Raw genomic sequence first — 10,258 nt, forward strand, 5'->3', positions numbered from 1 at the left:
GACGTGGCGGCGCGGCGGGAGGCGGGCGGCCACGCGCCGACGCGAGGGGGCCCGGGGGCCATCCGAAGGGCACGGACGCGAGTCGGCCGCCGGGGCGCGACACGGGGTCTCACCGCCAGAGGCCTCCAGCGCAGGGGCGGTCCCGCGACACACCCAGGACGCCGACTGGCCTCCTCCTCGGCCCCCACACCACAGGGTCGTCGTCCCCCCTTCGCGGGGCTCGCGACCACCCACCACCGCCGAACCTCCACGAGCCGCGGCCGGCCCGCGACAACACTCTCCCGCACGCACACCGGCCGCCCCGCGGGCCCCACCACACACACACCTCCGCCGCGCCCGACTCCCGCACCCCGCCTCAGGAACCGTGAGCACGCCACCCGGGGACGCCGCCGGCCGAGGCGGCCGGGGGGACGACACCCTCACGGGGGGAGAGGCCAGCTCGGTCCCAGAGACGGGGGGGAAGGGGGGGTCACGGAGGGGTGGGGGCGGGTTAGGGCCGGCGCCGACGGGGAGGGGGCGGCGGCACGCAGGCACGTACACACACACAGCGAGGGCCGCGGGGCAGGGGCGCGGGGGGCGCTGCCCAGGGAGAGGAAGGGCCGAGACACGACCGGGCCACCAGGAAAACAAGCGCGGGGTCCCACCGCCCCCCCACACACGAGAGCGGTCCCACGACGCCTGAGACGCCGGCCGGCCCCAGCCACCCCGGGGCCTCCCACGACCCGGCCCCACCGCCGGGGGCCCGCGTGTGCGACGTTCCCCCCGCGTGGCACGGAGGGACCCGTCCGCCCAAACTCCACCTCAACCGTCCTCGCCGCATCCGCCTTCATCCAAGTCCGACCCCCGGGGGCTCGTGCCCCAAGGGAAACGCTCCCGAGCGAGGCGACCCGCACCGTGCCCACCCACCGCCCGCCCCCCGCCGCGACGAGCGGTCAGTCAGGGCAGGCGCGACGGGCTCCTCGTGGCTTCGGGACTGGGGAGCCGGGACGCCCGGGCGTCCCCTCCCCGCCCCCTTGGGCTCCACCACCGGGGTCGCCGCGCGCACACGGCCCCGCGCCACACGCCGGCCTGGCGGGACCCTCCCCCGACTCAGAGGGGGGAGGCGCGGGCCGCGGTAAGCAAAAAGAGCGGCGCTCGGCCCCACCGCGGGGCCGGCGCGAGCCCGCCCGCCCGCAAAGGCGAGGGACTCTTGCCCACGTGCTCTGGCAGTCGCCCTCGTGGCCACTGCACGCTTGGGAGGGGCAGCGGCTGGGGGGTCCGGTACCCCAAGGCTCCCTCTCGGATCGCTAGAGAAGGCTTTCTCACCGAGGGGGCGTCATCCCCCACCCATCGTCTCTCCCGCTTCGGGCCCGCGGAGGCGCTCCACGAGCCGCCGCCGCCGAGTCCACGACTGGGCGGGGGTGGGGTGGGGTTGGGTTGGGGGGGTCTGCGGTACGGGGAAAAGCACACGGCCCAAAGGGGCGTCCGCGGCCACAGCCAGGGGGCACAACCTCCGCCGTGCCGCCCCCGGGCTTGTCTATGGGGCTCCGGAAGGAGGGAGCACGCCCGAGAAGCGCGACAGAAACCCCCCTTCTTCTCACAGAGGCCCCCGGGGCCAACACGATCGCACCCACGCCCGTGTGCCATGCCCTGGCCACACTCAGTCCCCTCGCAGCACACGCCGTGCGAGGACGACTGCGACGAGGCGGCACCTGTCCCGTCCCCCCACCGGGGGAGAGAGAAACAGGCACACACACCACGCCTCCCTCCTTGACCGTCTCGACCCCCCCCCCCACGAGGAGAGCCACTCACGGGACACACCACCGCGGCGGGGACCCGAGGAGCACGCTGGGAAAAGGGAACGACACCACCGGCTCGGCCTCGGGCACCTGAGGGACGACCCGGAGCGCTCCAGGGGCACCACAGAGGACCAAGCAAGGTACGCTCACGCGCCGGCAGGGGCGCGCAGCGCAGCGGCGGGACGGCCCCCCCACCAACGCGGGGAGGACCGCTCGCGAGGCACACGCCAAGGAGGCGAAGCAAGAGTGTCTGCTGCGTCCGAGGACCACGGGCCCGCCCACGCCGTGAGGCCGGTGGGGGCGGGAGACCGAGGGTCAGGGCCGGGGACCACCAGGCCCCGCCTTCCACACGCACCTCACGACAGGTCGGGAGCGCGTGACGAGAGGCGGGAGGGCACGCCGCGGACACAACGAGAAGAGCGGTCCCGTTCGACAAGAACGTCCGTCCCTCGTCTGGCGCGACTTCGCCCCGGCCCAGGAGAGCGCGACATCACCACATCGATCAATCAGTCAACCCGGAGAGCCACGGGCCACAGGGCCCCGAAGGTGGGGGAGGGGCACGGCGAGGACCATCACCAGAGGAGCCTGCTTCAGCCTCACCGGCACACCACCGCCCCACCTTCTTCTCGGGCACAACTCCAGTGGCCGACGACCCCGCGGGGAGAACGCCTGACACGTGGCACAGAGCCTGCGGGGGGGGGGGTCGTCGCAGCCACCACCGGGTGCCTTGCGGCGGGGCGAAGTGGAGGCGCACGGGCTGGAAGACCCACGCGCCACACCTCGCGCCCCGCCGCCCTCGGGTGAGCCAGAGACCGGAGGCGGCACCGCGGGTCGGGTCAGCCGGGCGCACACACAGGCACACACGAGAGCCGGCGCGCAGGCCAAGGCGGGCGGCTCAAGGGGCAAGGGGACGGTTCGGGCTCCAGACGGCGGCCCGCGGCCCACAGAGCCCAGATCCCTGCGTGCGCCCAGAGCCCCAAAGTCCTCAGCGACTAGACGCCAGAGAACACCGTGTCAGCACCTATCTGGTGGCAAAAAAGGCCCATTTCGGGCGAAAAATATCACAGCGCCCGGGAGCGGGGCCCATCCACGAATCGAGGGGGGGACCCCGAAACCTCGGTCCGGCCACCTGTCCCCAACTCGTCCCCATCCACACCAGCCCCGGAGCTCTCGGGGGCTACCTGGTCGACCCGAGGAGCGTGGCGACCAAGTGGGGGCGGGGAAACGTGGGGGGGGGAGGGGAGAGGCAGCGAGCGGGCCGGGGTCGCCCTCCCCGGTTCGCCCGCCCGCCCGCGCGGGCAGGTACCGGTCCCCCTCGGAGTCTCCGGGCGAAGACTCGGTTCAAGAAAAAGAAAATGTCCCACACTCGGCCGCCTCCGACGAGCGGGCCCCACGAGGGACCGCACGAGGGCCCGTGCCTCTCTCTCCGGGTCACCCCTCGCGGCCCAGGCCAACGGTCCAAAGGGTGAGAGGCAGGAGAAGGCGGCCCGACCGCCAAGCCACAGTCCTCCGCTCCGGAGGACGCGGAAGAAAGACCCTCTCCCTTGCCACCGCGGTGGCGGCGGCGGCGGCGGCGGCCCGGCCCGGCCCGGCCCGGCCCGTCCTGTCCCGTCCCATCCCAGGTCCGGTCGGGTGGCCGTGTCGGCCGGTCCCCGCGGCCGGGTGCTGGTCGACCAGGCCAGACGGCCCCACACAACGGGCTCGAGACTGCGGCGACGGTCACAGCCACATAGACCTGCACGCCCAATCTCAAGCGACAGCAGGAGGCGCCCACGCCTGGGCGCCACCGGGACAGTCGCCACCAACGTCGCCCGGCTCACGGAACTCTGCCTCGGGCCCGGCGGCCCAGTCACAACCCTCACGAAGGTCGCCGGGGCTCCAGAGACAAGGGACAATATAAAAGCGGCCGCCAGGTGGCTCCCGACAACCGGCTCCAACGTCCCCGGGCCGTGTCCCTGTCGCCGGCCGGCCACCGAGGACGCGGCAGCGCCGGGCCGCCCAAACGCCCGGGCTAAGCCCGGGGCGAGGCGGCGGGCGTCTGGCGCGGCCCTGAGGCGTCCGTCTCGGACGGAGCTAGCTCCCGGGTCGGCACGACACGGCGCCACACCGGCAGCAGACGGGGTTGGGGGGGGGGGGGGTGTGGAGCTGGGAAGATGTCGCCGGGAGGCTGCCTCAAGGGAGACGACGCGATTCCTCGGCGGGGGGATATCCCACGGAGACGCCGGCGGGGCCCGGGGCGGCCGGCACGGGCCGCCCAGAGGGTCACGAGCAAGATCCCCGGCTGCCCGGACGGACGGACGGACGGAGGGAGGGAGGGAGGGAGGGAGGGAGGGAGAGAGGGAGACAGGGAAGGCGGGGACCGGCAAACCGAAACCAGGCAAGCGCTCAGAGAAGAACGCAGGAATTCATCCTTTCTCGAACGGTGGAGGTCTTTCAGAAGCAGACACGACGCAAAGCCCAGAAGCCAGAAAGGAAGGGAAGGATACACTCTGACCCCACACGAGTGGAAACAAACATCTGTCTCTGCCTACACGGCGACAAAGTCCAAAGACAACACGCGCGTGCGTGGGTGGGTGGGGAAATCGCACTTGCGGTCGGTCGCGAGAACGGGGATTTCAAAACGGACTGACCACAGTCACGGGCGGGGCTGGCTGGGGTGGTGAGGCGGGGGTTGGCGGAATGCGGGCGGGGGGGGGGGGGGGCGGTGGAGGGGGCGAAGGTGGAGTCAATAGCCATCCACTAAAGACACTGAGCTCCTAAACGGAAGGCCAGAAACGATCAAACTCTTAGAGGAAAACAGAGGCAGAGAACACGCTCTGACATAGACCACAGCAAGATCCTTTTGGACCCACCTCCCAGAGACATGGAAATAAAGACAAAGATAAACAAATGGGACCTGATGAAACCTCAAAGCTTTTGCACAGCAAAGGAAACCGTAAACAAGACCAAAAGACAACCCTCAGAATGGGAGAAAATATTTGCAAATGAAGCCACCGACAAAGGATTCATCTCCAAAATGTATAAATAAGCAGGTCATGCAGCTCCATAGCAAAAAAACAAACAACCCCATCCAAACGTGGGCGGAAGACTCAACTAGGCATCTCTCCAAAGAAGATCCACAGACTGCCCACAAACACACGAAGGAAGGAATGCTCAACGTCATTCATCATCAGAGAAATGCAAATCAAAACTACCATGAGATATCCTCTCACCCCAGTCAGAATGGCCATCCTCCAAAAATCTAGAAACAAATCAATGCCTGCCGGAGAGGGTGTGGAGAAAAGGGAACACTCTTGCACTCACTGCTGGTGGGAATGTGAGTCGGTACAGCCACTATGGAGAACAGTACGGGAGGTTCCTTAAAAAAACTACACATAGAACTACCATAGGACCCAGCAATCCCACTACTAGGCATATAGACCCTGAGAAAACCATCCTTCAAAAAAGACACAGGGACCAACACGTTCACTGCAGCTCTATTCACAGTAGCCCGGAGACGGAAACAACCCACGTGTCCATCATCGGATGAACGGATAAAGAAGAGGTGGCACCTATCGACAACGGCATCTACTTACTGCTCAGCCATAAAAAGAAACGAAACTGAGCTATGTGTCGTGAGGCGGAGAGACCTGCAGTCTGTCCTACAGAGTGAGGTAAGTCAGACAGAGAAAGACAGGTACCGTACGCTCACACATAGATGCGGAATTTAAGGGGGGAAAAAGGTCATGAAGAACCTAGGGGTAAAACAGGAATAAAGACACAGACCTACTTGAGAATGGACTTGAGGATGTGGGTGGGGAGGGGGAAGGGTAACCTGGGACAAAGCGAGAGAGAGGCATGGACAGATAGACAGTACCAAACCTAAGGTAGATAGAGAGCGGGAAGCAGCCGCACAGCACAGGGAGGAGATCAGCTCCGGTGCTGGTGCTCTGTGACCGCCTGGAGGGGGGGGAGGGGGAGGGTGGGAGGGAGGGAGGGAGACGCAAGAGGGAAGGGATGTGCGAACAGAGAGATGTAGGTGGACGACTGATTCACTTTGTTCTAAAGCAGAAAGTAATCCTAAAAAGAATAAAAGAAAAAGAAAAGAAACTGAGTGCCGACACATCTGCACGATGCAACACCCTGAGTGCGAGCGTGTGCGTGTGCGCGCGTGGGGGGGGGGTGCTCGTGTGTGTGTGTGTGTGTGTGTGTGTGTGTGTGTGTGTAATCCTAAACACGCTACAAGAAAACTACTAGAGTGCAGCAATTAATTCTGTAAAGTTGCAGCATATAAAATTGAAACATGGAAATCTGTTGCATTTCTATACAATAACAGTGAAATGTCAGAAAAGGAAATTAAAGAAACAAATCCATTTACCATCACATCAAAATACATATATATATATATAATTCTTGACAATCAACTTATGTCATTTTGAGGCTTTTGCCTTTATAAGCCTCACCAACATTGTAGTCTGGCAGAACACATTTCAGGTCCTTCTAGAATCTATGTCTCCTGAGCTATAGACCTCAGTTTGGCTCAAATATAATTCTTTTCTATTCCTAGTATAGGTTGATTTACGGAATATTTATATTGACAACACCATTAAAGAGTTTCTTTATTACACTTCAGAATATAATGAACAGCTAAAATATTACTTACAGACACTAAATCCCACTTTCATTTAGTGCACGGAGGCTGCTACAAGGGCAGTGGATAGGGACGTGCTCTGGGCCCAGCAAGGAGGGCCTCCACAGCTCTCTGCTCTTCCCAGCTGCTCCAAAGCCCACTGCGCCGCCCCTGGTGGGGGTGGGGACAGCAGTTCAAGCATCATGGAGACCCTGGGGACATGACCATGAGTTGGGAGGTCCCCAGACCTGCACCCTTCAGGGACCATGCCCGTCGATGACACTCCAAGCCCTGCAACTGCCAACCTGAGGTTCTCTTCTTATGGAGCAAGGGCTCTTGTGACTGAGGTGCAGAAAGCCCAACTCTGACAGCAGGTGTGTTAATCAAAGTAAGGGTTTACTTACAGATCTCCAAGCAAGGGATTGGGAGACAACCCACAGACACACTCCAATTGGGCCGTTGAGTTCGGGGCTTCTTTAAAGGGAAGGACAAAGGCTGCCATTAATCGTCATCACTTGACATTTCTGTGACTCTTTTTTCTTCCTTTTTTAACAAATCAAAGTATAGTTGACTTATTGATACAATATTGTGTTACTTTCTGGTGTATACCAAAGTGATTCAGTTTTATATATATATATATATATATATATATATATATATATATATATATATATACATATATATATAAAATCTATAAGCTATAGTGAAAAATTATATATATGCATAATTATATACACATATATAAATGTATATACAATATTGCATATATAAAATTATATACACTTTATATATTAAATTATATATTTTATGTATATTTATATATATATAGAATTATATATATATAATTTTATACATTATATATATATAATTTTCCATTACAGGTTATTACAAGACATTAAATATAGTTTCCTGTGCTATGCAGTAAATCCTGGTTAGCTATATTTTTAATGAACAAAATTGTGTAACTGTAAATCCCATACTATATGTGACATTTGTTCATCATAGCTTCAGAAGTCAGGCTGTCTCTGGTTTATGATTCCCAGGCCAGGTGGTCCCCGCCTCAGGGGTCTTTGAGCTCATCCTGCCCTGGAGAAACCACCTGAATCTGGAGAGAACGGTGACATCTACAACAGCACCTGGTCCATTGATGACATTAACAACGGTAGTCTAGGCACCTGACTCTGCTTGACGAGTGTTCCATTAGCACAGCATTGAGGTCAGAGGTGACAAAGAAAAGGGAGAAAGTTTTGGATACAGAGATCATCTGTAAACTCAGTGAGGGAACTCAGATTTAGGGGGACTTGGATTCACCGTGCAGGACGTGGGAGGACAGCACCTCACTCCTGGTGCCCAGCCCCATCACCTCCTGGACGGACCCCCGCCCGTGAAGAGGTCCCTTTGGGGGAAGGAGGAGCTGCTGGGACATCGGCCCCAGAGCCCCTCTCTCCTCTGGCCCATCTCAGGGCTCCGACTTCCCGGAGGATCGGAGGCGGAGGCCCAGAGGGGAGCGAGTGGCCAGCTGGAGAAAGAGGCGCCCAGTACAGCAGCGGCCCGAGTGCAGGAAGCCGGGGCGGTTCTGATCCCGTGGGGAACGAGCCTGGAGCCGGAAGGCCTTCGGCGAGGAGCGCGGTGACCCCGCCGGCTCTCCACCTCTGCCGCCCTCCCTGTGGGCGGAGGCCTCCGCGCGGCTCCGGACAGGGAGGCGGGCCCTCCTTGCCCGCCGCTCCTCCAGCTCCCGGACGGGCCCCGCGGCGGAGCTCCCTGTACCTGCAGTCCTTGCCCCGCCCGGAAGCCCGGGGCGCGGAGCACAGAGGCCAAGGTCCGGGGCCCTGGGCTCCGCCCGCACCGAGGGGCTCCTCCCAGACCCGCCCGCCCAGCTGCAGGAAGAGCCGGTGGATCCACAGCCGCCTCCTCACCAGAAAACAGGTTCTCATCTTGTCGCAGGAAGAATTCAGAGACAACAGGGACAAGGAGAAGACACAGCGAGGACTTCTGGGCCGCAGGGGGCCGACGGGGGTGAGCCGCGGCGCTGAGCTGCTTGGACAGGCTGCTTCCAAGGGGCGTGAAAACGAAGGGGCGGAGTCTTCATTGGGGAGGGTGGGGGCGGGGTCGCACTTCCTGGTTTTCACCCCAGCTCCACCTTTCCGAGGGGAGGGGGGAGTTTCCTCCTTATTTAGCCTCGCTGAGAAGTTTTCCGGCCCCGGTGCATGACGGGAACTTCTCATCTGCAAGGCTAGTTTTACTGTAATGAGGGCTTAATGAGCAAAAGGTTACATTTAGAGGTCTTAGATTCCCGTTTTCCCACCTTCCTTTGCCTCCAGCACACTTGTCATCCAAAAATGTATGGTTTTCTGTCCATCCAGAAGTTCCTGCTTTTCTATGTCTGCCGACAGACCCCTGTTTACAAGATGTATGGTTTCCTGCCATCTGGCCCCACCCCCTTTCTCTGCTCACATGCAGCTGTTTGCCTGCTGGAGCAGCCGTAGGTACCGTCCTTGGGTCTGGGCCGGTTTGGGGCAGGGGCTCTTAGACTTCTCACTCGGCTTCCAGACTGAGGCCAAAGAACTGGAGCGGGATGCGCTGGGCCCCTGTGTTGTCTGTCCTGAGCACGGGGCTGGCACTGGACAACAAGGCAGGAGCCAACTACACATGCCCAGGCAGGCCCCTTCTTTCATCCTTCATCTCTGCTGTGAAAGAGCCCAGATGCTGCCCCCAGCCTGTGCTGTAGGACCTGTAAGCTAAAAATGATTTTTGTCGTTTCAAATCTTGAAAAAAAAATTAAATATTTTGCAACATTTGAGAATTATATGACATGCGCAATTTAGTGTCTATAAATAATGTTTCATTGGAGCACAGCTCCTTTGTTTACCTTTGATCTGTGGCTGCTTTCCTGCTACAATGGCAGACTTGATGGATAAAGCAGAGGTCATATGGCAAAGTTTAAGATGTTCACTCTCTGGCCCTTTAGAAAAGTCTGCCAGCTCCTTCTCTAGAAAAGTAGTATTTTCTTACCACTATATGCTGAGGGTTGCACTTAATAAGCAGGTAAACTTTTAGTGAATTTTGCCCCTTGAAATAAACCTTGAGTAGCTGTAACACTGATTACATTACTCTAAGGAACCTCATCATAAACCTAGCCACCAAATGTGCAAAAATTACTAGGCTGAGAAGGGCATTCATGTGCTGACTTCTTTCTTCCAAGAAATCACCACAAATAAGCATAACTGGAATACAGCTCCCATCTGAATTAGCATCAACTTCAGAAACTGCCAAGTATTTCCAATCCTACGAATGGGGCAGGGTAAACCATACAACTAGTCTGACCTTTGGTTTAGAGACATCTCTTAACTATAGAACTGTTTGCCAAAGTTTATTGAACTTGAAAATCAAAAAATAAAAATAATTTATTGATAGAAAACTATCAGGATTTAATAAGTTCTATTTACACTTAGAGGAAAGAAAGCTATAAAAATGGTCACATTGGGCCTCCCTGGTGGCGCAGTGGTTAAGAGTCCGCCTGCCGATGCAGGGGATACGGGTTCGTGCCCCGGTCTGGGAGGATCCCATATGCCGCGGAGCGGCTGGGCCCGTGAGCCATGGCCGCTGGGCCTGCGCATCCGGAGCCTGTGCTCCGCAACGGGAGAGGCCACAACAGTGAGAGGCCCGCATACAACAAAAAGAAAAAAAAAAAAAAAAAAAAAAAAAAAAAAAAATGGTCACATTGATGACACAATTACTATATAATTTACATATGCTTATGAAAATTTTATAAAAGCAAAAATAAGTAATTAGAAACATACTGTTTTTTTGTCATTAAATAACAAGCTTTTTTTGGGGGGGGGGTAAGCGTGCCCCTTACTGTTGTGGCCTC

The 10,258-nt window shown here is 58.5% G+C and overlaps 1 protein-coding gene and 1 long non-coding RNA gene across 2 annotated transcripts in view; one reads left to right on the forward strand and one right to left on the reverse strand.

The window, feature by feature from the left end:
• LOC132483042 (collagen alpha-1(I) chain-like) overlaps positions 1-3,793 on the forward strand; it is a 5,002-nt gene extending 1,209 nt beyond the window's left edge. Inside the window, exons 2-9 of the mRNA XM_060088282.1 lie at positions 1-364; positions 701-1,114; positions 1,210-1,400; positions 1,583-1,662; positions 1,779-1,918; positions 2,257-3,243; positions 3,401-3,455; positions 3,533-3,793. The exon at positions 1-364 is cut by the window's left edge and continues 878 nt beyond it. Coding sequence (XP_059944265.1) covers positions 1-364; positions 701-1,114; positions 1,210-1,400; positions 1,583-1,662; positions 1,779-1,918; positions 2,257-3,243; positions 3,401-3,455; positions 3,533-3,793 — 2,492 coding nt within the window. The remainder of the gene's footprint in view (positions 365-700; positions 1,115-1,209; positions 1,401-1,582; positions 1,663-1,778; positions 1,919-2,256; positions 3,244-3,400; positions 3,456-3,532) is intronic.
• A 2,610-nt stretch (positions 3,794-6,403) lies between these two features.
• Positions 6,404-8,455, reverse strand: LOC132482999 (uncharacterized). Its single transcript, XR_009531032.1, has 3 exons — positions 8,304-8,455; positions 6,792-6,861; positions 6,404-6,558 (listed from the first exon to the last, which is right to left on the reverse strand). It is a non-coding gene; the product is annotated as an uncharacterized LOC132482999 (long non-coding RNA).
• Positions 8,456-10,258: the final 1,803 nt, after the last annotated feature.

This window comes from Mesoplodon densirostris (assembly GCF_025265405.1).
Source record: "Mesoplodon densirostris isolate mMesDen1 chromosome Y unlocalized genomic scaffold, mMesDen1 primary haplotype SUPER_Y_unloc_2, whole genome shotgun sequence".
NCBI lineage: Eukaryota > Metazoa > Chordata > Mammalia > Artiodactyla > Ziphiidae > Mesoplodon > Mesoplodon densirostris.